This window comes from Notamacropus eugenii, chromosome 1 (genome assembly GCF_028372415.1).
Source record: "Notamacropus eugenii isolate mMacEug1 chromosome 1, mMacEug1.pri_v2, whole genome shotgun sequence".
NCBI lineage: Eukaryota > Metazoa > Chordata > Mammalia > Diprotodontia > Macropodidae > Notamacropus > Notamacropus eugenii.
In genome coordinates, this window is record NC_092872.1 from 127,793,235 (window position 1) to 127,821,187 (window position 27,953).

At 44.3% G+C, this 27,953-nt stretch overlaps 2 protein-coding genes and 1 long non-coding RNA gene across 6 annotated transcripts in view; 1 reads left to right on the forward strand and 2 right to left on the reverse strand.

The window, feature by feature from the left end:
• The window catches only part of IGDCC3 (immunoglobulin superfamily DCC subclass member 3), a 66,781-nt gene extending 51,432 nt beyond the window's left edge, over nt 1-15,349 (reverse strand). The window contains exons 1-2 of the mRNA XM_072614193.1: nt 15,023-15,349; nt 11,116-11,421 (exon numbers count right to left, since the gene is read on the reverse strand). Of these exons, the coding sequence (XP_072470294.1) occupies nt 11,116-11,421; nt 15,023-15,113 (397 nt within the window). The 5' untranslated portion in view covers nt 15,114-15,349. The remainder of the gene's footprint in view (nt 1-11,115; nt 11,422-15,022) is intronic.
• Nucleotides 13,585-19,468, forward strand: LOC140506740 (uncharacterized). 2 transcript variants are annotated; one of them, XR_011968060.1, is made up of 2 exons: nt 13,585-14,282; nt 19,254-19,468. It is a non-coding gene; the product is annotated as an uncharacterized lncRNA (long non-coding RNA). The 2 variants fall into 2 exon arrangements; XR_011968061.1 differs by having other exon boundaries at nt 13,585-13,764.
• A 4,288-nt stretch (nt 19,469-23,756) lies between these two features.
• The window catches only part of IGDCC4 (immunoglobulin superfamily DCC subclass member 4), a 46,068-nt gene continuing 41,871 nt past the window's right edge, over nt 23,757-27,953 (reverse strand). For all 3 annotated transcript variants that reach the window (XM_072614171.1, XM_072614182.1, XM_072614162.1), the window contains one exon: nt 23,757-27,652. In XM_072614171.1, the coding sequence (XP_072470272.1) occupies nt 27,188-27,652 (465 nt within the window). In that variant the 3' untranslated portion in view covers nt 23,757-27,187. The remainder of the gene's footprint in view (nt 27,653-27,953) is intronic.

Sequence of the window (27,953 nt, forward strand, 5' to 3'; positions counted from 1 at the left end):
CTTATTTTTGTGAGTTCAAATCCAGCCTCAGATACTTACTAGCTGCGTGACCCTGGGTAAGTCGTTTCACCCTGTTTGCCTCAGTTCCTCATCCGTAAAGTGAGCTGGAAAAGGAAATGGCAAACTACTCCAGTATCTCTGCCAAGAAAACCTCCAGTGGGGTCACAAAGAGTGAGAGGACTGAACAAGAACAAAAGTCCTCTCCAGTTCTAAACCTGTGACTCCAATTACCTTCAGTGTTCAGTGTTAGGCCTGAGATCCCCCAAGAACATGTGTCCATATTTCTTCCCCTTTAGTATCTCCTCTACCAGTTACTTTTCTGGGGCTTAGAAAGGCTTGGGCTATATAGACCTCGCTCGTCCTTTTGTAAGAAGTAGGGAGGGTGAAATTATGAAGGGGTCATCTCAGAAAGTCTTCTCCTCACCCCTTAGAGCCATTTTTCTGGAGGTCTTAGCCAGTCAATTCAGCCTCCCACCTGACTTGCAAACTGAAATGCTCCCTCTCACACACTGCAGACCTTTCATTTCCTCTTTACGGGTACAATTGTATGACCCTGAGGAGGGAGGGGGACAGGAGCACACTGGAAAGAGTGTCATCCTCAAGTCAATTAGCATTTATTTATGTGCTCATTCATTCATCTGTTCATTTAGTTATCCTGCCTCTGATACTAGTTGTGCTACTTCAGGCAAGTCGTTTTACACACACACACACACACACACACACACACACACACACACACACACACACACACACACACACACACCCCACCACCACCACCACCACCAGGCCTAAGTTTCCTCAACTGTAAGGTAAAGGGATTACACAAGGTGACCTCTGAGATCCTTTCCAACTCCATACCCTATGATCCTAGCCTTGATCTTGGAAAATATACTTACATCCAAGACCAGCTACAGTAAAGAAGTTTCTGACCAAAATGAAAGTTCTGTCATTTTTAAAGTTGTGTCTGACTCTTTGCAATCCCATTTGGGGTTTTCTTGGCAAAAATTCTTGGGTGGTCTGCAATTTCCTTCCTCAGCTCATTTTACAGGAAAGGAAACTGAGGCAAACAGGGCTAAGTGACTTAGTAAAGCACTAGGATAGACAAAGAAGAAAGTATCTTTAGGGTATGTTAACGACAAGAGAAGTTCCCTTACTTATCAAGACTTTAGTCCCCAAAACCCAGAATCAAGAGAGATGACCTTCAAAGGGTCTGGGCACACTACTAATTTTAGGGCTTTCCAGTAGTGGGCCATAAGAAAGGAAGGGAAGGAGCTTCTTTCTCCCATGGTGGTCTGCCCCCTCTTTCCCTTACTAGGTGGTCTTCCCTCTGTCTCTCTCTCTGTCTCTGTCTCTCTGTCTGTCTCTCTCTCTCTCCTCCTGGGGCCCCAGGTCTCTGGGGTTTGCAGCTACTTTTCCACACATTCCAATGGCCCCAACATCAGCAGCCCAGACCAGAAAGTCCAGTTCCTGCCCATTATCAGTACTTTCATCTGTGAAGCAACCTAACACCTGCATTCCTGAAGCAGCCTCCAGTCTTGGGTCAGTACTGGGCAGTCAATGCCCTGGGCCAAGGGACCCTTCTCTGACCCAAGAAGATGTGATGGGGGAGGGAAGGGACTCTATAGTTTTCAACCTCAGGAAGGCCTAGGCTCCCATAGTAATATTAGGACAAGCTACACAGCTTCCATTTTGAAGTTCAACCTTTCTTCTTGCACTTTACTCCTAATTCCTGAAACAGAAGGGCTCTGCATCCCTTGGAGTCTAACAGAGACAGGAATTCCTACAATTATACACAACTGTAAAAGGGGCTTTATGCTTTGAGAACTGGGATTTAGACTAGATGACCCCTAAATTCCCCTCCAACTCTAGCATTCTATGATTCCAGCTGAGGGAGAAGGAGAGGAGGATAAACAGAAAAAAAGAGGGAAAGAGAGAAGGAGAGGAAGTGAAAGAGGGATAGAGAGTAGGATAAAGAAGGAAAGAAGCAGAGAAAGAGCTGGGAAGAAAGACAAAAAAAGAAACAAGAAAAAAAAAGGAAGGAGAGAAAGAGAAACAGATGGGAGGGAGAGAAAGAAGGGATCAAAGAAGAAGGAAAAAGAAAGAAACAAGGAAACTGATTTAGTGGGAAACAAGGGCTGGGAAAATACAGGAGAACAGGCAGAAAACAGAGTATGCCCTGAACTTCCTTGAGTCCTTTGGCGGTAGGTATTATTCACCAAAAAGTTTGTCCTATACACTCAATCTCAACTCATCTATGAACTCTCTTGTGCTCACACACCTCAGTCTCTGAAACATTCCCATGCCTAACCAGATCCCCTCTCATCCACAAGGGTTACCCCTTAACCTCTCAAGAACCAAGCTTCAGTCACCTCTTTTGTGAATGATCACAAGCTCACTCTCCAATTAGCAAGCAGTCACTATCTCACTGCAAAATTTCAATTGTCTCTTTCCCCCATATAGCCCAGGACTGGGTCAGGTACTGAGTGCAGGGGTTTAGGCCAGGGCAGGAACTACATCAAAGGCTTTAAATGGGCCTTTCTGGTAGGCAAAAGGGGGAGGGGAGAAGAAGAAGAAAAGGATTGTCAGTTGAGAAACAGAGGAGAAAAAAGAGAAACTCAGGGAGAAAGAAAAGGCTTTCCCTTTTCTCATTGGCATCAATTCTGAACTCCACTGTCTGGCTTTTAAGGTACTAACTCCCCATTCAACCTTATTTCCCACTGTTCATTCACATGCAATCTCCCCTTCCCTTTAGTAAAAATCCAGCATCATTAAGCTTTTCCTAACTCTTCTCCCCTTTGCTCGTTTCAGTTCCCTATTCCCCGCCACTTATCAAGAGCCAGCTTATGTACCATCCTCTCCATGGCATCATTTCAGACTAACTACTCCACCTGATCATCCTTCTCACTTTTTTCCCCCTGGAGCAGTCAATAAATTCAATATAGTTTGGTACCCAAGGGGAAAGAAGCATAGGATTTAAAGTCAGAGGACTGGGTTTGGGTTCAGTTTCTTGTTGTATAGAATGAGCAGCTTAGATTAGAAGATTCCGAAGGTCCCTTGCAGCTCTGTGTCCCATGATCTGAGGAACAACGTAAGAAGCAAATCTGTGATAAATCAGTGCCCCCACTTGGAGGCCTGATCATAAAGTCATTCAGGCCTTTTTATCTTATGTGATTCTTATGGAAGTTTTTAGTAAATCCTTCTATAAAGGATCTACTCGGTATTCTGTAGGCCTGCTTTGGATTCTTTTATGAGTTATTATAATAGCAATACATGTTATGCTTTAAGGTATACAAAACTCTTTATTATCACATTAGATCCAGGGAGGAAGAGTGACTATTATCCCCATTTTAGTGATAAGCAAACCAAGGCTGAGCCTCAGTCAACTCAAGGTCACAAAGCTAGCAAGTTTCTGTGCTCACATTCGAACCCAGGTCTTCCTGCCTCTAGATCCACTGTTCTTAGCCTCTGTGCTACCTACTCCCTGCCCCAGCTGTCTTTAATTTTTCTAGGTATAAGAGCAGCACTTAGAGTTCCTCTGTCATTTTTCATTAAGAATCACACTGCTTTTAGCTCTTTTCAAAAATAAATTTTTATTGATTTTTTGTTTTTATATCACCTAAATTTCCCCCTATATCCTTCACTTTCCCATTTCCAAAAGAAACATCTAGTATAACAAAGAATTTTCAGTTCTTAGCTCTGAACTGCCCCTCGTACAATGGTGACAAAGAAGAGGGAAGAGGTGGGAGAGGAATCATAGTATAGATTCGACATTGTAGAGGTCAAGAAAAACCTTGGCTCAGATTCCACCTCAAAGACGTATTAGTTCTGTGACTTTGGCCAAACCACTTGGTTGGACCTCAGTTTCTTTGTCTAAGTTGCCTTTGTTTCTCACGTCAAGATCTATTGTCGCATCTTGAACTCAGCACATACCCAAAAAGGAACTTTCCATTTCACAGATTTGTAAAACTGAGTCTAAAAGCCCATCTTCACAAGATGTCTCAATAGGAAATCTAGGACACTGTACTGTCTCACTCCAGCTGTCTGGGATATGCCTTATAATAACCTTAGGAACCCTCCCCCCCTCATATCCCTTTATTCCAAATACACGAGGATTAAAAATATGCAAATTCAGCATAATTAATCCCCTCCATCCATCAATTCATTCTCTCTGGCATGGCACTGCTGCTGGATGGAAAACTTATTCCCTGGTTCTTCTCTAGGGCTTTGGAGAGATGGGGTCTGACCAGGTGGCTTTTGTGTCTGTATTCACCAACGAATCTGACCTCCCTAATGAACCTTCCTTCCTGTACAGACCTACCTAGGCACACACACACACACACACACACACACACACACACACACACGTTGTCTCTGCAGAATGAAGCACACTGTAACCATGCCAAAACACCATGCTCACAAAGGGCCGTCAAAGTTTCTGGCATATTTCATTTGAGAACCGCACTTAGAGAAGTGAATTCTGTCCTGTTTTCTTCTGACAGTCTTTTTTCTGGGAGAGTGCATAAAGAGCTTCCCTCAAGGGACTGTAGAAATGTCAATTCCCCTACCTTGACCCAGGGGAAAACCTCTCCCTTCCCACTCCTTATCCCCCAAATGACAAGAGAGAAAGGAAAGCAAACAGGAGAAGAAAAAAAAAACCCTTCTCCTTGGGGGTAGAGTGGAGGGAAAGATGGGACGGGAGGTATGGGGGGTGGGGGGGGCGAGAAGCAGAGAGGCAAGTTTCACTTGCAGCCTCCAAATGCCTCAGCTTTTCAGTGGCCAAAATTCCCAGAGCAGACCGAGAAGTAAACAATAGAAAGAACTAGGAAAGGAGAAGATTTGCACATTGTATTCAAGGGGCCATCTGGCTGGCTGGGGAACTAAGGTGTGGGAACCAGGGGGGAGTTCCAGCGCTTGGGGGCTGGGGCCTGGGGGCTGGAGGCTGGGGGAGGTGAGACCCCAGTTGGAGAAACAGGATGAAGATACATGGTCCTCTGGCCAAGGGAAAATGGGGCCAAAACAGGAGACGCACAGAACCAGGCAAAAGAAACCGGGCACTCACATTCACAGTTCCCTAAAATCATTAAAAGAAGCCATCGAAATACAAACATACAGAACAGATACCATTTCTGTTCCCCACCACTGAGCAGTCACCTATTAATGAATGCGTGATGAAGAGATAGCTGGGATCCTAATGGGAGAAAAAAGGAGGAGGAGATTTGGAGTCGGGAATATTTATCAAGGGATTTCTATAGGCCACGTACTGTGTTTGGCACTGAGGTTGAGTACAAAGAATACAAAAATTCTCTTCCCAACGAGCTAACATTCTATATTAACACTAGTTCACTATACTACCCCATGTATAGTAAGAGGTAAGGTAGGTTCAGGCTAGGAAAAATGTTTTTATTCTGACCATTTACAAACAAAAACACGAAGATGACACATTCTTCTCTCTCTTTTTCTCTATCTCTGTCTCTCTATGTCTCTATCTCTATCTCTGTTTCTGTCGCTCTCTGTCTCTTGTCTCTCTCTATCTCTCTCTGTCTCTCCTGCACAGACACATATACATACATAGTCATGAGCACATACAGAGTATTAATGAAACCTGGAATTCTACTTGAGCCAACATGCCTGCTCTTCAGGCCCCTGTGGGACCAGGCAGGCAATGGCATCCCCTTTCCATTCTAGCGGGAAGCAGGTGGGTAGGAAGGTGAAGATGGAGATGTGTGGGAGCTTACAGAGGTGAGGGAGAGCTTCTGTCTCAGTGGTGACCTCTGCCCTCAACGTGGCAAGCTAAAGAGACTGCACTTGAAGGAGGAGAGAAAATCCTTTTCCAAATGTGTAGTTTTCTTGTGATTTCATAATCTGGGATCAGTTTACCCTATGCATCAAGACCTGAGAATCTTTTCTTCTAGGCACCCAAATCAGCCTTCTGTCATCAGCAATGCCCATTTTCTGTGATCAGGAATGACCACATCTTTCCACAACCTACAGTACTGACCAAGGTTCAGACTTCTGACAACTTCCTAAACAGCTTAGCTCCCCAGAACCTTGAGCAGTAAGCCCTAGGCCCCTGCCTTCCTGATTCCCTCAAAGCCTCTGTCCCATTGCCCATTTTCCCCTCCTTTTTCACATATAAACCCTTATCCCAGACCTCCCCCACATAGGCACAGGTCTCTCCCCTGAATTCTCATAATCTTCTCTCAGGGCTGAACAGAGTCTTAAGAAATCATTTAGTCCAAGTTTCTTATTTTATAGATAAGGAAACTAAGTTTCAGAGAAGAGAATGACTTGTTCCACTGCTACTTAGTAACCGAGCTAGAACCATTTTTTTTTTTGATCAACTGTAAGTGACTTAAAAAAAAATCTTGGGGAAGGGAGGACAGGTTCATTAGCTGAGTCTAGTATAGCCCTGACATTACCATCTTTGGAAAGATCCGTGGAGTTGGCACTGTGCTATCACTGTGTGATCGAAAGTCAGATATGGAAAAGGAAGACAGGTTCAAATCTCACCTCCAATACTTATAAGTTAGGATCACAACCTCTATGAGCCTCAGTTTTCTCATCTGTAAAATAGGGAGATTTGACTAGAAATCTCTAAGGTCTCTTCTAGCCCTAAATCTATGATGCTAGGATCCATAGAAGGCAGGTAGGTGGCTCAATAGATTGTTGGGCCTGAAGTCAGGAAGACCTATATTCAAATCCAGCCTCGTATAGTGACCCTGGGCAAGTCACTTAACCTGATTAATCTACTGAAGAAGGAAAAGGCAAAACCACTCCAGTATCTTTGCCAAGAAAACCCCATAGGGTCATGAAGAGTCAGACATTACTAACTGACTGAACAAATGATCCATATAGCTTACATAGCAAAGTGACCTGTTGAACCCTGTGAGTCAAGCTAACCATAAATGGGCATCAGTCATCGGTCAATAATGTCTCTGAAAAGGCAGGATACACTTTAAAGTTTAATATAGATTATTCATATTTTCTCCAACATGTTTTTAAGTCTAGGCAATCAACCAAACAATAAATCGAGACCTGATTTGGAGCATTTTCGGTCTTCTGAGGCATAAATGCCCATGATGAAATTTAACAATTGTCTCCAGAGCTGACTGCAGTATACCCTGATCCATGCTTTAGAAAAATCACTTTAGCAACTGAGTGGAGGTGGAATTAGAGTGAGGAGAGATTTGAGGTAAAAAGACCAACCAAAAGTCTATTGGAATAGTCCAGGCAGGAGACAATCATGGTTCAAACTAGCATGTGGACTGTGTGAGTGGAGAGAAGGGGCCACAAGTGAGAGATATTATGAAGGCAGGAATGTCAAGATTTGGCAATGGACTGAATAAGTGGACCAAGACTGAGAAGTTAAGGATGACAGTAGGGTTCTGAGCTTGGGTCACTAGGAGGAGAGTGGTGCCCTTGATGATAATAGGGAAGCTTGGAAGAGGGTATGTTGGGGGAGGAAGATACTAAGTTCTGCTTTGAATATGTCTGGATGTTTGGGCCATCCAGACTGAATTAGAAAGGCAGCTAGTAATGCCAACTGGAGCTCAGGAGAGACTAGGGCTACCTCTAAAGATCTGGGAATCATCAACATACAAGCTGATAACTAGTTGCTGATGAGATCATTAAGTGCGAATGAGGATTCTTAATCTAGAATCCAAACTTGTTTTTTATAGCATATTGATAATTATATTTTAATATAATTTGTTTCCTATGTATTTCATTTAAAATCATTATTCTCAGAAGGGGGCCATTCTTCACCAGAATGCCAATGGGGACCATCACCTAAAAAAAAGAATAAGTACCTCAGGAAGGAAAAGAGGAGAATCTAGAAGAGATCCTAGAGGGATACTCATGGTTGTGAAATGGATGAAGATCCAGAAAAGGAGGAAAGGGGAGGAGCATGGATAGGGATTGATGAACCAGTCTAGAAACTAAACCTTTGGCTCCCATCCAGTGGTGAGAAAACTGGGAAGATTTAAGATCCAGATCCAGTTCTGACACGATCAAGCTGTGAGATCTGAGAAGAGTCATTTCACTTCTCTGTGGCTTAGTTTCATTATCTATCATCTGATACACCTTCCCTACCAGGGAATAGAGTTGCCAGAGGGGATGGGGAAGGGAGTGGAATTAGGGAAGATTCAATGCTTGAAACTTTCTTATGTTAGTGATTAATGCTCATGGCAAGTCAAAATTACATTTAAATATATCAATATCCATTGAACCGTGAGCCCACAGTTATATACTGACACAGCACTATGAGCCCAGAGAACCACCTAGCCTTGGAATTAATACAAGATTATGGCATCATGAATACAGCAGGACCCTTAAGTTCCACGAGCCCTCACCTCACTGGATCCTGAACAAACAGACACCTGATATGCTGTCAAATATGGTGAATGTGCTAATTGTTTTGCTGAATTAAAAAGAATCTTTAGTAGTAATCTTTATAATGGCCATCTAAGTAAAGGCTAAAGTAGGGGAAAAATTAATTTTTATGGCATTTTTTCCAATTACATGCAAAGATTATTTTTAACATTCACTTTTCACAAAATTTTGAGTTCCAAATTTTCTCCCTCCCTAAGATGGTAAGCGATTTGATATACGTTATATATGTGCAATCATGTAAAACCTATTTCCATATTAGCCATATCCACACTGATATTTCTAAAGCACAGTTCTGTCTACATCATTTCTTTGCTCAAGATGCTTCAATGGCTCCCTACTGCCACTAGGATAAAATACAGACAGACTCTACAGCCTGTATCTAAAACTCTTTACAATCTCACTCCAACTTATCTTTCCAAACTAACTTCACATTACTCCCCTAAAACATTCCGCAAAATGGCTTATGCTGTTGCCTGTATATGATATTCCATCACTCATATCTGTTCCTTTGCCTGGAAAAGCAGGAAAATTTTTGAAAATAAACGTGATGTAAAAACAAAAGGCATTAATAAACCTTAAAAAGCAGCCCCAGAAGAACAACAAATAAACAAATGGATGCCTGGTACTTAGGACTAAGAAGAATTCTCTGTGATTTTAGCCCATCATGCCAGATCACTCACTCAAAAGGACAGAATGCTTGATCCCAGAGGGATATGCCAAGGGAGTGACAGACAGAACATTCTCTACCTGTTCAAGACCCTAGGTGGGAGAGAGCTGAATAGTTGAGACACACCTTGATGCATATACACAATGATTATTGGCATGGTCTTTACAGAGACAGGTGTTGGTAGTCCATGTGGAAGAGTGAGCTCATGGTACCTTTTCAGATAGACATTCTGGTGAGTAAAATACCTTCATCATTGGTGGGAAGGAGAGCAATTAATGGAATGAGGAGACCCTAGGAGCTAACTGGCTTTTGAGGTTTCTGGGGGGGGGAAACTGCTGGAGAATTGCTTTAAAAAAGTATAATAGAAAAAGAGGGTCCAGCTACATGGCTTTACTGGGATGCATCCTCATGCCCTTTCCTGTTCCCAAGTGAATCTATGTCTTATGTGGAAGAAGCTGGACACCAAAAGACTCTGCTGTAGCAATCTCAAGATAATCTCATAGCTAAGCTGGATCAGAAAGGGTTAATCAGGCCAAGATTGGGGCCCACCACCCACTCCAACCTTATAGCACAGCTCAATTTCTCACATTGTTATGAGTTGGAGAAAACTAAACATCTTGAAGGTATTACCATTTATAGAAGAGTATGTATGCGGTTATCTATATATAAACACCTGGGATATATGTCATCGGATCCTGGACCTAGTTGGGGGAGGGGCAGTTAGATTCCAGAGGTTAATCAGTCCTCCCCTCTGGTTCAGACACTGGGGAGTTAAGTAAAGAAGAGAGGTTTCTCCTATCTTCAAGTTCCCTTTATTTTCCCTGTTTCTGCGTGTCCCCACCCCACTCACACTTTTCATCTGTAAAACAAGAGACTTGGACTAGATAGAGTCCTAGCCAAAAATCCAATTCTTCTTTTGTATTACCCTCAGAAGAACAAATAGCCACCCTCTGTGGTCCAGCTGGTCTTTAGGAACTGGAAGGTAATGATTCTATTCTGCCACCTCCCTCTCTACCCCAAGCGCCAGTGACTCTGATAAAGTCTTAATGATGGAAGGGCAGTGATGACCTGAAACCTACTATACCAACATAGCTCCATCTGAGATTTCCAAGGGGCGCAGTGCCTCACTCAACTCCCCCACCTCAATGGAGGTGATCTGAGGCAAAAAGAAATCTGATTTTTTTTGGAAAATATAAATCTGGGAACTGTGACTGCATCAGTGAAGAGAACGCCTGGTGTGAAAATTACCTCCACCAAAGCAGGGCAGCAATTTATATGTAACACAGAGAATCATAGATTTAGAACTGCAGGGAACCTCAGAGGGCATCTAACACAATCTCCTCATTTTATAAATGAGGAAACTGAGGCCCAGGGAGGTTAAGTAACTTGTCCAAGATCACAAAGGTAATAAGCATCAGAGATGAGTTTTGAACCCAGGTCCTCTGACTCCAGACCCAGTGATCTTTCTTGATCATACTTCCTCCAAAATATAATCTTAAAGAGTTCTTTGGGAGTACTCAGAGGTTAAGTCCATGACTACACAGCTAAGTATGTGTCAGAGGAAGAATCCAAACCCAGGACTCACTCAAGATTCCCCAGTCACTGAATTATGTTACCTCTCAAGGATTCCAATACAGCTATAAAAAGTTCCTCAGCACTGGAAAGAAACTCGATTGTGGGTAGGTGAGAAAAAAAATCATTAAAGCAGATAGTATTCCTTCTGTTTCCTTCCTTTTTGCTGGCTCCGGTCTCCATCCTTGCCTAGGAGCCTATTATTAATGGCACCGTGGGAGTTGGACAAGGTGAGGTCAACTGCATCTTTCAGCTTTCAGAGGTTTTGTTCCTTCTCTGTAGTGATTTATTAGAATGAGTGGATAGCCAAAAAACCTGATGATCCCAGAGAATTCAAGGTGAATAGCTTGCCTCCAAGAGTCAAGGGGTGGGGGAAGGAGGAGGGAGAGATACATACACAAAGATGAGAGAGACAGACAGACAGACAGATACAGAGACAAAGAGGTAGAGGCACAGAGAAACAGAGACAGAGAATCTTCACTTACTTGCAGCCTGGATTCGAGCTTTTCGGCTGACCACCAACCCAAATCGATTTTGGGCCACGCAGTCATAGTCTCCCTCATCAGAAAGACCAGTTCCTGTATCTGGCCGGAAGTTGGGGAGGAGGAGTGAACCATTGGCCAGCACAAGTGCATGGGTACTCTCTGGAAGTTCCACTCCATTCTTCCTCCAGGTGACCCGAATGGGTGGTGTACCTTCTGCTCGGCAGCCCAGCACCACTGACTGCTCAGGTACAACAATCTCATCACTTGGTTCCACAGTGAATGCCAGCTCCGTGGAGCGACCTAGGTCTGGATCAACACCAGGAAGAGAGAAAACAAATCAATATCAGGAGTTCATGTTGTTAGTTACAGGCTCATATAAATGCATGCAAATTCAGAAAACAGATGGGTTAAAATAATCCCAGCTCCAGTCTCCCCATTTAACCTCTTCTTATGTACAGCCAACAGAAACTCATGCCTCAAAATGGACATAGTATGTGACCAAATGAATGTCTACATATCTATTTGATCAGCACATAGTAGGTTCTTGATAAATGCTAATTGATTAATTGATTCTGTCCATTCCTTTGCTTTTGGGTTACTACAACTCAGCTGAATAGTTTGGAGTCTTTCTCATTCTGAGAAATTTCCAAGAAAGATAACACAAGTATTTTTAGGGGATTTTGTCATTTCCCCTCAATCCTGAGCCCTATACAAAACCTGTCATTCTGTCACAGTTCCTTTTCAGCATCAGCAGGAGGGAGAAACTTTGTATCTCCATTATACCCAATAGGCATTTAATAAATGTTTGCCGAACGAATGAACTCAACTGCTCCATGTCTCAGTTTCCTCATCTGTCAAATGGCATAATACCTAAGTAAGTCTACCTGTCACTTAAGGTTGTGCGTGTCAGCTGAGGTAAGAAATGGGTAAGAGTATTCTGAATAGCCAAAAGTGCTAATAATACAAAGTCAAGTTTAATAAGGATTTCTTCTCTTCCTGAGCCCAGCAAACCTATACCTAGACCAGATCTGAGCTTAAAGCAGAAATCAGTTAATGCTCAAGGCTAAAAGAAAGCAGATCTCAGGGAAAAGTGGAGGAAAACTGCTTAGAATTCTTGCTTATCTACTAGATCTAGGATTTCACTAGGGTAGGGAGAAAGTGCCCAGCCTCTCCCAAAGCAAATCATCACCTTCTCTTCAATTTCTAGTCTCAGAGATTGCCTGGGGGCACTGAAAGAAGAAGAGACTTGCCTGGGGTCACAGAGTCAGTAAGGGTCAAAATCCAGACTTGAATTCCAGGTGTTTCTGACTCAGAAGCCAGCTCTCTACTCACTTATTCCATGCTACTTCTTTTCTTTTCTTTCTTTTTTAAAATTGTCATAGAATCATGATGACTTAGGTGTAGAGAGGACCTTAAGAGATAAACTCCATTAATTCTGCTTAATCACAATTACTGCCAAAAGACCCCCCCCCCAATAATACTAGCTAATATTTATATCGAACTTTAAGGTTTACAAAACACTTTGCAAATATTCCATCTTATCCTCATGACTTCAGGAAATAGGTGCTATTATTATCTCTGACTTTATAGGTGAAGAAACTGAGGCAGTCAGAGGTTAAATGATTTGCCCACCTCACACAGTAAGTGCCTAAAGAGGGATTTGAACTCAGATCTTTTTGACTCTCAGTCAAGGGCTCTATCCTTTGGGCTACCTTAAGCATTCTTTGCCCTTTCCCACCCTAAAATGAAGGACACAGGTACCCACTCTAATACTCAGGGAGATCAGATACCTGGGTTTTATTTCGGCATGACTTTGTGACCTAGTCTGTCTTCTGAGGTCGTTCCCTCTATTAATATAAGCTGGGCTAAAATGTCGTGTAGGAGAAGGGAAAAGAAACCCTAGTTTTTCTCCCTTCTACTCTAGGTCAGCCTAAATCCATTACAAAAAAGAGAGAGAGAGGGAAAGTCCTTTGAAACTGCTCCCTTCTGCAAGGGGTGCTTGTGTTACATTCAGAGGATATTAGTTTGAATTGGGATTCTGCCACTTTACTCTTTCTGTATCTTTGGCAATCGACCCTCTGGAAACCGAGTTTTAAGTACAAAATCAGGTGAAACTAGAAGACTTCAGTCCCCTCCAGTGGAGGAGAAGAAAGGGGGAAATGGGAGGGGAAGGAAGGGGAAGGGGAGAAGGGAGAAAGGAGGGGAAGGAAGAGATGGGATGGGGGAGGGAAAGCTTGTTCTCATCCCAGACCCCTGAAAGTTCAGTTTCGCCGTCTCCTTCTCACCACAGCCAGCTTGGCTTATTATCCAATTAATGGGACCCAGCACCACAAACTGCTCAACTTTACCCTGAGGGTGAGGGTTCCTCCCCGACCCCCCGAGGAGCCATACAAAAGGAGCCTGAGATTCAGAGCCAAACCCTGCTCTCCACCCTACCCACCCCCAGCTCACTCCCTTTGTGACCTCACCGAGACCAGTTCCCTCCCTCTGGCACTGACTGACTGAGACTGATAGCTGACTGCTGACCCGGGGGGCAAGCGAGGGAAGGAAGCATGCCGCTTAGAGAGCAGGCTAATCAGCATCTGGGTAAAACACACCGCCATAGGAGCCAAGAGGATTTTCTTTCGCTAGAGTGTAACATCCATCGAAGTGCGTGAGTTACTTTCAAAGAGCGAGTAAATGAAAGCATCAGCTCCTTCAATGACTGTGTATTCCCTACTTAACCTTTCCTATAGCCTCTGGCCAGCACTTCCCCAACTGCAGTGGAGGTGAATGAAGTTTCTTCAGTGGCTCCAGGAGAGAGAAGGTTGTTAGGTTAAGTGAGGATAGGAACCCAGGAGAAAAGGAGATAAATGCAGGTCATACATTAGGGTGGGGGAAGCCCGCCCAGGATGGGAGCAGGGGACAGAGAACCGGTCCGTTTTGGCCAGCCAAACCGAGATTACTGACATAGCCCTGCGCTGCCCAGGGCAGGCAAGCCCGACCCAGCTCCAGAGGAGCATGCCTGTGTGCAGGCATCCTGGATGTGAGAACATTTTGTACGTCTGTATGAAGCTGTGTACCTCGGCGAACTTTTGAATGGGAGGAAAAGTAATAGTGCTTGCCGGTACTCCTTGTGGGGTACACTCTCACCCGCAGCGTCTCTTTTTGCGCCCCTCGAAGACCAGGTTTGGGCTTTATTTCTCTTTAAGCCCAGAAGTCACATCTCAGTCCCACGCTGAGTCCTGCACTGAGACTCCTCTTGTGACACACCCCTAGTCACCCCTCTGGCCCTTCTCAAATCCCATTCAGTTGCCCGAACACTAGTTGCTTAGTTCCAGTACCATTTCGCCTTACTCAGGGACCCGTCCTTTACTGGCTTCATTCCAGTTTCCTTCAGTTTTCCCATTTCAATCCTGCTCTAAGCCGCCAAACTCCCGGCTGAATTTCTTCTCATTCTCCTTTCTGCGCTTGCTGGCGGCTCACAGCAGGATCGGAACCCTCTGGGACTGCTCTCTCCCTCCCTTCTACCTGGGCTAGGTTACCTCTTAGACCCTGCTTCACTTCCTTCACCTGTATCTCCCTTCACTCTGGGCTCCATCCACTCTCAGACTCAACCCCATCTCCATTTCATCTCCTTACACTCTAAAGTCTATTCCCTCCGGGGTCCATCCTCTCTCTATGTCCCTTCACTCCAGGTGTCATCCCCATTCCATCTCTATGCATTCTGGACTCCAATCCCTTTCCGTGGCCCATCCCTTCTCCATCTCTCTCTACCCCCGGCTCCATCCTCTCCCTTGGTCCATCCCCTCTCCATCTCCCTTTACTCCGGACTTCTTCCCCTCTCGGACTCCGCCCCATCTAGTTTCGGTCCCGGGCCCGGTGTCCGTTCGGCCCCGCCTCCCCTTGCCCCTGCCCCGACACTCACCGCTTCCGAGAACGAGCTGCAGCAGCAGCAGCAGCCGAAGCAGCAGCAGCCAGAAGCTGGGGCGCAGGAGCGCGGGGCGCGGCGGAGCCATGGGGGACTTTGCTCTTTTCCGCTCGGCTCCGGACCTGTTAGCGTCCTCACTACGCCCCTCGGAGACCGCGCCGGGGCCGAGATCGGGGCCCGGGCCGCGGCCGAGCCCTGGCGGCTGGAGGCTGGGGCCGCATGCCGCTGCCTAGGAGCGTCGGGGCTGCGGGGGGCTCGGCGCTTGCGCCATCTTGCACATAGAGGAGCGATCTGTCAGCATCTCGCTCCGAGCTCTCGGAGCACACGCTCCCCACCCGCCGCTGGCCCGCTCTCTCCTCCCACCGCCTCCACTCCCTCCCCTCTTCCCTCCCCCTTTCCCCTCTAGCCACCCTGTCCCCTCCCCCCTCCTCCCCAACCCCCTCTCTCCGGAGGCCCAGTCTGGGGAACAAAAGACCCAACCAGCGCTTTATTCGGCCGGACATCCCCGGCAGCGCCGCTGCCTCCCCCCTCCCGCCCTCCTTCCACTCTTTGAACTGATGCCGGCGGGGCCCTGGAACTCCCTAATCTCCAGCAGTCCCGGGGAGCCTTGGAGCTCCGCAGCCCTCTCCCTCCTTCCGCGAGAAAGAAGGTCTTTGAGAAGGAGTTAGCGAGAAAGACTGGGGTGCACCCTCAGGCTTGACTTTCAGAATAACTGAGAGGGGAGAAGTGGAGGGGGTGTGTGTGTGTGTGTGTGTGTGTGTGTGTGTGTGTGTGTGTGTGTGTGTGTGTGTGTCTGTCTGTCTGTGTCTGTGTCTGTCTCTGTGTGTGTGTGTGCGTGAGTGTGTCTGTGTCTGTCTGTGTGTGTGTGTGTGTGTGTGTGCGTGAGTGTGTGTGTCTCTGTGTGTCTGCGTGTGTGTGTCTGTGTGTCTCTAAGTACTGGAAGGATGCCCTGTTTTGAAACTGACCAGCCCCTTGTGACTTACCACTCAATGGAAGAATTTGAACCAAACTCTAGACTCTAGATAGATATCGAGGTGTATATGTGTAAGGAAGATAGATAAACAGATTTTGTTGCCCTGCCCCACTCCTAGTGACCCCGTGGACCATACTGAGTCCATGAAGTTTTCTTGGCAAAGATACTGGAATGGTTTGCCATTTCCTTCTCCAGCCCAGTCACACAACTAGAGTCTGAGGAAGAATTTGAACTCAGATTTTTCTGACTCCAGGCCTGGCACTATATTCACTGAGTCACCTTGGTGCCTCCTAGGTAAATAGATTAGACAGATAGATAGGTGTGTATGTGCAGAGAAGATAGGTAACAGACAGGGAGGGAGGGGTGTGTGTGTGTGTGTGTGTGTGTGTGTGTGTGTGTGTGTGTCTGTGTCTGTGTGTGTCTGTGTCTGTGTGTGTCTGTGTGGAGAGACAAGAGAGAGGGAGGAAGGCGATAGGGAAAGATTAGAGGGAGAGAAATAGGGGAGAGAGAGACATACATATAGGGAGACAGAATAAAACAGCAAAGTTTTTAGTGACCTTTTCCTGGGAAGTATGTGAGTACCACAAAATCAAGACATTTAATTGTGACATTTCTTGGGATACTCTCTCATCCTGGGATAATCCATAGCTCCAGATCTATTATTTGGATAAGAGAGCTAATGAGAGTCACTTTACCTCTCTATGTCAGTTTCCTCATCTGTAAAATTAGGAAGAAAAAGCAGTCAGTTGTGGTTGACAGTGGCTAGAGGGCTTGCCTAGAATCTGTAAGAATGGGATCCAAGTCCTACTTCTGACATCTACTAGCTGTGTGACACTGGTCAGGTCATTTAACTTCACAACTCTCTGAGATTATAAATTATGGATGAATTGCCAACCTGTACTGGGGAGGGCCAGGAGCTCCCTACACTGATGAAATCGCAGGTATAGACTATATTCTCTCCCTTCACTAAAGTGAAGCTTTTCTTCCTATACTGCTTTTGAAGTGGTATTTTTTGTATCATGTGACCAAAATATTTAAACACAATGAAAAGTTTTCAGTGTGACAGAAATTTAGTAAAGACTGTTACCATGCTTTCTAATTGGAAAACTGTCAAGAAACACATTGCTGGTAATAAAACAAAGGACCCAGGTGAGGATGTATGTTAGGAGCATCCATGCCACATATAGTTACATCCTGAGTACTGTGACTCCTGATGAATCTGTCATAGACTCATCAAGTGCTGGAAACTTTGAGAGGTCATCTAATTCAATCTCCTCCTTTTACAAATGGGGAAACTGAGGTCCAGAGTGATAGTGATGTGTCCAAGGTCACACGCTTTCCTATTCAGTGGCAAAGCTATAGTTGGAACTCAGGTCCCCTGACTTCAAAATTCATTGCTCATTCATTCATATATTGGTTCACTTACCATTTATTGAACACCTACTATGTGCAAGGCATTATGCTAAGGCACCATGGATTGAAGACAAAAATCAAATATTCCTGTCCTCAAAAAGCTCCCATTCTACAAAGGGAGCAATAACATTGGATTATTGATTTAGAGATGTGAAGGAACCTAGAGAGGTGATCTAATCCAATTTGTTTGTTTTGAATATGAGAAAAATGAAGACTATACAAAGGCAATACAAAATATATTCTAAGTAAATATAAAATGATTTAGTCAGGGGGGAGGGAGGGGAATCAGGAAAGGTTCCACTTAGGAGGTGCCACTTGAGCTGAGTCTTAGAGGAAGTTAGGGATTCAAAGAACCAGAGGTGATAAGAGTGCATTCTGGGAATGCAAGTTGAACAGCCCAGTTTGGCTGTAAGGCAGAGAATGAGGAGAGTTTGGAACGACAGGCTGGAGCCAGATTGTGACAGGCTTTAAATGCCAACATTTGTATTGTTTGTATTTTATCCACTGCAACACTTGCACTAAAGGTTGTCTGCCTCTATGCCTTCAGTATTTGTCTGGAATGAGGCAAACTTCTCACTGAGGAGGGTAGAGCATCTCTCACTTAGCCTGGGACATTAGGATTTATGTGTTTGGGGGGAAGGGATGAAGACAGGCTGGTCCCTTTTTGCTTTGTCACTTTGTCACAGATCGTTCAATCCTATTTTCGTCTACTTGACTGGGAGGCCATGTGGCATGGCAGAAAGAGCATCGGGCCTGGTTCTAGCTTGAGCTTTTGCTTTTGCTAGGTAATTCTTTTCTCTGGGCTTCAAGTTCCTGAATGTATAAAATAATTGATTGAACAAGACAATCTAGAGGGTCTCTTTCAGTCCTCCTCCTCCTTTCCGGATCTTGGTTCTGGTATCAAGGTACCTGGGTGCCAGTGATTACAATATAATCAGGTTGCCTCTAAAACAATGACTATGAAGTTAGAACCACATGCATGCAATTTAAACAAGATCTGCACAACTTTGGGAATTCTAAAGTCTTCCACATATTTGTTGAATTAGGGGAGGGGAAAAGGTATTGAGGAAAGAAGACAGGGGAAGACTGCTTACCTGTGTAAATCATCTCTCAGTTTCCGAGGGTCTGGTGAAAGGGTATCTAACTGGTTACTATCTGATGTTTATCATAAGGGATCATGGTATCAGTGGCTAGTGTTGAAAGTGAAATCAGTAAGACCAGAATTCAAATCATACTTTATGACCCTGGGCAAGTCACTTAGACTCTCTTGATCTCAATTTCCTCATTTGGAAGGGGCAGTTAGGCAGTGCAGTGGATGGGGTACTGTACTTGGAATCAAGAAGACTCATCTTTGTGAGTTCAAGTCCAGCCTCAGACATTTGCTAGCTGGGTGACCCTGAGGAAGTCACTTAACCCTGTTGCCTCAGTTTCTTCATTTGTAAAATGAGCTGGAGAAGGAAATGGCAAATTGCTCCAGTATCTTTGCCAAGAAAACCTCAAATGGGATAACAAAACATCAGGTAGGATTGAAACAACTCAACAGCAACCATAGATTGAGGATAGTAATAGCCTTTACCCCCGCAGAGTTGTTGTCAGGATCAAATGAGATATGTGTAAACGTTAAAGTTTATTATTTTGGTTATCTCACTTCAAACATCTACTAACTGTGTGATCCTGGGCAAGTTTTCTTAGCCTTATGGAGTCTCAGTTTCATCATCTATCAAATGGAAAGAATCTTATCTCACAGGGTTGTTCAGATGATCAAATGGAATAATGTATATAAAATACTCTACAAATCCTAAAGTGCCATATAAATGTGAACTTTTATTATTGCTTTTAAAGGGACTCACTGGGACACGTTAACTGGTGGGTCAGGGGAGAAAGAGAAGAAACCTCCTTGGCTGAAGTGACTGATTTCCCTACAGGAGTTCAACAATCTTCCCACTTCATACCGTCTCAACTTAGAGTTGGCTTCATCAATGACTGCTGCTAGTTTTCAGTCATACTGACCAATGTGTTAAACCTTCAAAACTTATAAAAGTCAATGGTTTAAATGATACGAAAAGATTGGTGATCCTATTATGTACAAATATACTTATTCTCTTCCTCTATGATGTCCTTCCAACATCCCCTCCCCCCACCTCCCCATTACTTGAGGATCTCACCTACCAATTCTCTCTGGGATCAGAATCAAGACGGACCAATTTCTCTTTTTCCTGCTCCCATTGGTATGGTGATCCTGCCCTTCTGAGGAAGCATGTACCATGTCCATAGAGCCAGAGGGAGAGGATTGAAGTCTGTATTCAGATCCCCAGTGTGCTACTGTCTTCTTTTATTCCTACTGATATGTTCCTGAATGCATATGGAAAGAGTCACTCAAATATCTAGACTCCCTTTTCTGTAAATTTGTTATCTAATATCACCTGACCCTTCCTGTTACATGGTAATCCTTTGCTTCTTTTATTGACTCTCATGTTCACCCAAAATGTCCACATGGACTCTCTGTGCCCAATCTGTGGCAGAGCATTCCAAGCTTGTATTGGTCTCATCAGTCACAGTTGGACACACTGAAACTTCACTTTATCATGGTGACATCATTTTGGTCCTCTTCAAGAACAAAGGACAACAACCATGTTCTCCTTAGCATCTCACTTCTCAGACCCCCTGTACCACCTCCTCCCACTCTCTCTCAGCAAAGGACTTTGCCTCCTACCTTATTAAGAAAAGATGCCATCTGTCCAAAGATCTCCCTTCTCCCCTCAATGCCTCCAAACTCATCTTTTTCATACATCATTCTTTCCTCCTTTTCTTTAGTCTCTGATGAAAGGATGATCTCTTTGCTAAGACCAGACTGTCCTCCACTTACACTATTGGTCTCATCCCTTCCTGTTCTCCTTCAGGGGTTCCACTCCCTCTGTATTCCCAATCTCTCCTCATTCACAAGCTTCTTCCTCACCACCTACAGATAATACCCATGTCTACCTTATCCTGAAAAAGACTTCCTGATGTTATCTTCAAGCTATTGTCACATATTTTCTCCCTTTGGTAGTCAAATTCCTAGAAAGGAGTATTTCCATGCATTGTTTCAATTTCTTCCTGCTCATTTCTTAATCCATCCCTTGAAATCTGGCTTCCTACCCCTCTACTTGACTGAAACTCCTCTTCTCCAATGCTATCCATAGTTTCTTAATGGCTAAATTTAATGATCTTCAAAACTTATCCTTCCTGATTTTGTTGAAACATTTTCCCACTCTCTTCCCAAGTTATTCTTTCTTCCCATTGGATTTTCATGGCACTCTTCTTTCTTGGTTTTTTTTCTGCCTGTCTGACCACTCATTCTTAATCTACTCAGTCTACTTTGCTGGACATCTACTAAATGTAGGCATCTCCCAAGTCTCTGTCCTGTGTTCTCTCTTCTCTCTCTGCATTTTCCCTTGCTTATATATTCTTGTGAGTTGATGAACTCATTAACTCCTATGGATTCAAGTATCTCTGTAGGTTACTTCCAAATTACATATCCAGTCTTTATTGCTTTCCTGAACTTCCATCCTATATTACTGCCTTCTCAATTTATCTATCTAGATGTTCTATAGGTATCTCAAGCTAAATTGTACCAAACAGTACTTATATTTTCCCCAAAATCCATCCCTTTCCCAAACTTCCCCAGACTTCTCTTGACCATACCACCACTGTTCTGGGTGCTCAAGTTAAAAACTTTGGGATCATTCTTGACCCTCTCTCTTTAACCAGTCAGTTGCTAAATTATGTTTCCACCTCCACAATATCTCTAGAAGTGAGTCTCTCCATCCACAGTTTCTTAGTTCAGTATTTCCTCACCTCTAGTTAGACTATAGCCTCCTAACTCTTTTCCCCTCTCCAATTCTTTATCCACATAGCTGTCAAATTAATATTCCAAAAACACATTTCACATCAACTACCCACTCAAAAGTCTTCAAATATCCTTGTGACCTCTAGGATAACATACAAAAATCATCAAAGAAGTGATGATGGTGTACCATAACATTTTAAAATCACAATTTGACTTCCACCATCTTTCAAATCAAGTCAGGAAGCATTTATTAAGCACCTACTATGTGTCAAGCCAAAAAAAGAGACAATCTTCTTAGGGAAGCTTACTCTTCTTCATACACTATCTACCTGGGTCAAAGTGATCTACTAGATGTTTCTCATACATCCTTTCTCAGCTACCACTTGCATGATTTTGCACCTGGTCCCTCTCCCTCATGTCTGGAACATACTCCCTACTTACTTCTCGCTTACAGACTGTAGCTTCCTCTAAAACACAATTCAGGTGCCACCATATGCACAAACTCTTTCTGCTTCCCCTGCCCCTAATGGTTATTTTCACTCTTTCTTTCTTGTACAGATTTCGTATTTTCTGACTAGTATACATGCTACACCATCATCACCTTTCTAGAATGTCAACTCTTTGAAGCAGGGACTCATTCATTTTTGTCCTGGCCTGCCCAGGGCTTGTTGTTCAGCTGTTTCAGTTGTGTCTGACTCTTTGAGACTCATTTTGGGATTTTCTTGGCAAAGATACTGGAATGGTTTGCCATTTCCTTCTCCAGCTCATTTTTATAAATGATAAAGCTGAGGCAAACAGGGTTAAGTGACTTGCCCAGGTCTCCTAGGAGTATCTAAGCTGGATTTGAATTCAGATTTTCCTGACTCCAGACCAGATGCTCTATCCACTGTACAACCTTGCTGCATGTAGCAGGTGCTTAATAAATGTTTTAGTTTTGTTCGTGTGGACTAGAACCCTAACTACATGAACCTAGATTTATAACCTCTAAAATGCAGTCATCACATACGTATATTTCTTGAAATTCATAAAGTTCATGTTGCAGTGATGGAGTCTCATTTTATAGAAAATAATGTTTGTAGGCTCTACATTGCCAAAGACCTTGTTCAGTGCTGTGCTGACAGAGGAGTAAGGTTAATGAACTGATGCCCAGATCACCTTGAAGATTCCTATGGAGAAAGTTTGGATCTTTTTTCCTCTGTGCTTGTAAAGTAAGAGAGAACCTGACTCCCTGTGTGACCGTGGAATGAACACTGGATTTGGAGACATAAAACCTGATTTCAAATACTTGCTCTGTCACTAATTTGATGTTACCACAAACTTCTGTTTTTTATATACCCAGTACCAGGCATAGTAGAACTTAAAAAATACCTTTTGATTGACTTGACATGCTGGACCTTAGTTTCCTCAACAGTAGGAGGGTGTTGGACTTCATGGGTCTTCTTAATCACCCGATCTATGGCTACATGCTTTCCCCATATCAAAAAAACACCATTTCTTATCTTGGAGAAGTTTCCTTGGGCAGAAAAGCTGCTTTCCACCACTGTAAATACTACTCCATGGTTCTCAAGTGGCCACTGACCCCTCTAGCCAACATTCTTACCAATATTGTAATATCCTCCTCTCTCCCCTCTTCAGTGTACCCTTTTGGTACCTAATACCCTGTTGTTCCTAAAGTGCAGGTCTCACCATGTCCCTCTTCTATGTAAGAAGCCCCAGTTAACTTCCTACTGCTTCTAGGATAAAATATAAATTCCTCTGTGAGGGCTTTTAAAGCCCTCTACAATCTTACTCCATTCTCTCTTTCTAGGCTGATTTAAACCCCCCCCCCCCCCATTAATTCTACATTTCAGCCAGATTGGCCAACTTGAAGGTCCCCATACATCATTCCATTACTAGGGCAGCTACGTGATGAGGTAAATAGAGCCTTGAGTCTAGTAGAGTCAAGAAAACCTAAGTCAAATACAGTCTCAGGGACATACTAGCTCTGTGACCCTGGGGTCCCCGCTGTTTGCCTTAATTTCCTTATCTGTAAAATGGGGATAATATACCTCCCAGGGTTTTTGTGAGTATCAATCGATATAATAATTGTAAAGCACTTAGCACAACGCCTAGCACATAGTAGGTGCTATGAAAATGCTAGCTATTATTAATCTTTGTCATGCCTGCACAGTCTGAAATAGTCTATGTCTTTTATTATGCTTCCTGGTACTCCTAGCTCCTTCAACGATCAAGTTCAAGCACCGCTTCCTAGGAGATGCCTTTCCTGATTCTTCTAGGTGTTCGTGCTGGGCTCCCATCCCACCCTGAAATTACAAAATCCAAATAAAAGCAAATGTTTTGACTTATCTGTGTAAAAGTTGTCCATTTATGGGCACCCCCCTCCCTCCCCAGTGCAAGCTCCTTGAGGCCAGGGATTTTTACTTTTTTCATCTTTGTATTCTCAGTTAGAACACAGTAGGTACTTAATACATGCTTGTTGAATTAAACTGAATTTGGTTTCTGTGGAGAACGCAGCATTTTTGGAAAATAGTTTATTAATTCATTAATGAAGGGATACATGGTCATTGCCAACCTGGCATCTTAACGCTAAAGAATATCTGTGAGTAGAGGCGAGAAGCTGCTAAGGAAAGAAAGAGATAATTAAATAATGCAGCATGAGCTAATACAGATAAATAGTAGGGCAGGTGCTGATTACACTTGTCATGCATCATAGGAAGGAAATCTTAAAGCAAAATCATTTTTAAAAAGCAGCATCAGTGAAAAGTGATAAAAGAGTGGAGACTCTACCCTGTAGTGCGCCAACAATCTCTTTCCCAGTAAGTACTTTTAAGAGACAAAGCCAGCACTTCCAAGATCATTTGCAGAGCAAAATAGCATCTGGAATGCTGGAGAGGATCAGGCCCACTTTCTTATCAAGTATGAGTTATAGGCAGAGACCAGATTTATTACTTATTTGCTTTTGAGAAACAATTTTCCATCCCAACCTAATGGGTTATAAATTGTCTCATTTGCAGCTACTTAATTTAAACCAGAATTTCACTGCCTGTTAAACAAGGACATGAAAAATGAGGACACACAGTGCCACGCTACAAGCATACAGCCAGGCCTGAGTTGCTGCCATAAACATCAGGGTAGAAACATGAAAACAAAATAAAGCAAGGATTCTAACCTTCTGAGCAACAAGCCATGTGCACGGCCGTGTAATCAAACCATATATCTCCAAAGGCTACTGGAAATGGCAGGCGCTATGAATGGTTCTGGGTTCAGCAGCCTCCAATGCCAACCTCCATGATCTTTGTGGGATGCTGGTGATGATAGGGAGGTTTGGAGGGGGGTGGGGAAGCAGAGCTACAGGTTAAGGGTTCCAAGCATGAATGAAACAAACATGTAATAAACACACAGATGCCTTCTATTTCCACACCAATAGTCTGATGAAACTATAGGAATTCTGGGATATATTTCATGATTTAAGGGAGAAAAAAAGAAGATTGTTTCTTAATTTGGCACAGAAACCGGAGTTAACCTATGACTCTTCTGTTTAAAGTAGCAAACAGGGAGAAGCTTCTCCCCAACCCAATCCCAAATGTGGTGAGTGCCCTAGGGAAAGGGTCAAAGTGAAAAGCAAGTGTCTATCCTCCTGCCTAGGAAATGGGAGCTGGCATACATGACTATGAACAATCAATCAATGAGCATTTATTAAGAAGCTAGTACACAACAAGCACTGCACTAGGTGTTGAGAATCACAGGATCTGGAGATGGAAAGGACCTCAGATACCATGTAGAAGGTCCTATAATGATTTCAAAAATGAGTTTAAACCAAAGGAGCAAAACATGGTATCTTCTCACCCTGGCCTCCCTTCCCCTTCCCCTCTTGATTTTTCTTAGAAGATCTATTTAGGCAGATCATGGGGGAAGGGAAGATGGGGGTAGATGCCTATCCCTTCAGGGCTCCTATCCATGAGAGCAGAGCCTTAAAAAGAAGGCTGGGAGAGTTCAGTGCTCCATAGGAGTACTGCTACTTAAACTGATCTGTCTGGTTCCTGGTACTAGAATCAAGTCCAGTTTCAAAAGTAGAGTTCTTTCAGTAGGAGAATTGGCCAGGGTTAGCCCCAAACCTGTGGCAACTGCACTCTGGACTTTTTAGGGTCTTGGGAGCTGCGATATGGCCCCCTTTCAGTTATTGCTTTGGAAAGGAAATCTTTTCCCCACCCCAATCTTTTCTCACAGCCTGCTCTACTGGCAGGTTAAATCAGAGAGAAAATTGATTATCCAGGCGAATGTGACCATGTGAACATCCAAATTAGATGATGACACTACTGCCCCAAATTTAAATACCCCTCCCAAAGTTTTTGGATGAACTGAATTAATCCAGCTGTGTCCAAGGCCAGGGTGAAGGAGGGAGGTTGATGCTGCACAGAGAAGTGTGAGCCTCCCATACAGGCACCTGACAGGCAGATGGCTGTGGTTTTTTAAAGTCACTGCAGTGGGCACAGTTGCATCTTTAGAGAAAAGTGATACAAGAACCAGTTATGGATGGATGGGGCAGGGGAATCACTTCAGCCTCTGAAACAGATGTGAGGTAGTCCTGTTGTGAGGAGGGAAATTTAAAACCAACCACAAGAGAAGTGTAAGGGGAGATGATAATGAGGACAGGGAAAAGATGGAAAGAGTAGAATAGAACAGGAGGTGAGAGAGATGAGAGAGGGAAAAAGGAGGTGAAGAAGGTGAGAGATGAAAGAGAGAAGAGAGGGAAGGAGGAGATGAGAGGGAAAGAGGGAAAAAGAGGGAAGAGAAATAGAGAATGCGGGAGATACATCGGATAGGGGATGAAAGAGAAAAGAGAAAGTGGGAAAGTAGGAAAAGGGGAGAAGTGTGAAGGTAGAGAAAGATAAGACAGGAAAGAGAGAGCAACAACTAAGGAGAGGTGGAAGACATTTACAGGGAAGAAGGTAAGAGACGGAAGAGTAAGGGGGAAATGGGCATGGGGCAGAGAAGGGAGGAGAGGGGAAGGAAAATGGGACAAGAGGGAAAGTCTGAGGGACACAGAAGGGATGAAGGAAAGGAGAGAGGAGAGGGAAATAAGATGAGGGAGTAAGAGACAGGAAAGAGATAGGACAGGGGGGCAAAGGGAGACAGAGAGGCAGGAAAGAGGACAGGAGCACGTAGGGAGACACAAAGAGGATGAGGAGGATAGGTAGGAAGAAGAAAAAGGGAAGGAGAGAGGCAGGACATGGGGAGAGAGACTAGCAAGTGGCTATAAAACCAGGCTTTGCTTGAAATAAAATAAAACAAAGTTGTTCAGAGAGGACTCAGAGTCACTTGCACACACAGCAGGAAAATGGGTGGCAGGAAGGAGATGCACCTAGAACGTTAGGCACCTGAACCTACTTGGAGCTACCTACCCCCAGCCAGAAGGGAGGTAGCGTAGGGGTGGCACTGTCTTGCTAAGACAGGGTGTTAGAGACACTCTCAGAGTGTGTAATAAAAGATGTGGAGTCATGGAAAGGTTGGCAGGCCATAGCAACAGGAGGTGCTCCCGGAGACTGTCCTAGAAAGAATATTGACTAACCCATTTACTCCTCGTTCTCATAAGCACTGAGCAAAGCCAATGGTAGAAGATGCTCATGATTCCCCAACAGATACAACACTCTTCCTCCTGACCCACTAACCAAATGTGTGCATCTCCATGGGTGCCTGGGTCTGCAGAAGCACACGTCTCATAACGTGGAACGGAGCCTAGATCTTAAGGGGGCAGGAAGGCATGATTGCCTAAAAGAAGTGAGGCACATTAGGAAGAGGAGGCTCCTAGGGTGTGGGATCTAATTAGTCCAGGGCACCCCCTGGGAGGTCTCCACATGGCTTAGTGAGGAGGAGGTACACACATATATGCACAAATGCAAATGCTGTTTCACATGGTCCAGATCCAATAGATGCCAAGTTTTGCCAATCAGGGCCATAGACTTTGAGTTGTAGTGGCTGAGTGGAGGCCAGAGGAACCACTCTGAAGGCCGTCTGGTTGTCCAGAAAGGGTAGGGGATCCGTTGATCAGCTGCCCACCCCTGTAGGTGTCAGGATACTCAGTGACTACTTTCTCCAGTGCATCTTCATGCTGGGGAAAGCCATTGCAGAGGTCTTGGACACTAGCTGCCTCTGACTGGTGAGTCTGTCTGTCCAGCCCTGAGGCTTCTAGCTCACCTCCTCCCAGGTCTCTACTTGGCCAGTCTGTTTCCAGCCCCAGCTCACTGATATGGGAGGGGGAGGCTGGAGACCCAGTGGGTGTGGGGTCCCTAGACTCTGGGTCATAGAGCTCCGGATCATGGTGCCCTTCGGATGCTGAGAAGTCAGAGTGAACAATGACATCTGCCTCCACTTGGTTTCTGCAGGATGAAAGAGGTTTCTTTCTTCCATCGCTCTGGTAGGGACAAAGAACACAAAATATAAAAAGTGAACACGCTGAGAAGAACACCAAGGGACCACCATATCTCGGAGTGGAGGGATAAGAAATGGTTGTCATACCCCAGATTTTGGGGAGGGACAATGAATAACCATCACGGGGGGAGGGGAATCCAGAGTAACCACCAGACCCTGTGGGATACACAGAAGTCACTACACATGGAAAGGCAGTCACTGTAGTGGAACACGTATTAGGCTTACGGTCACAGATTCAATACTAGCTTTGTAACCAAGGCCAAATCATTTAACATCTCTGAGAC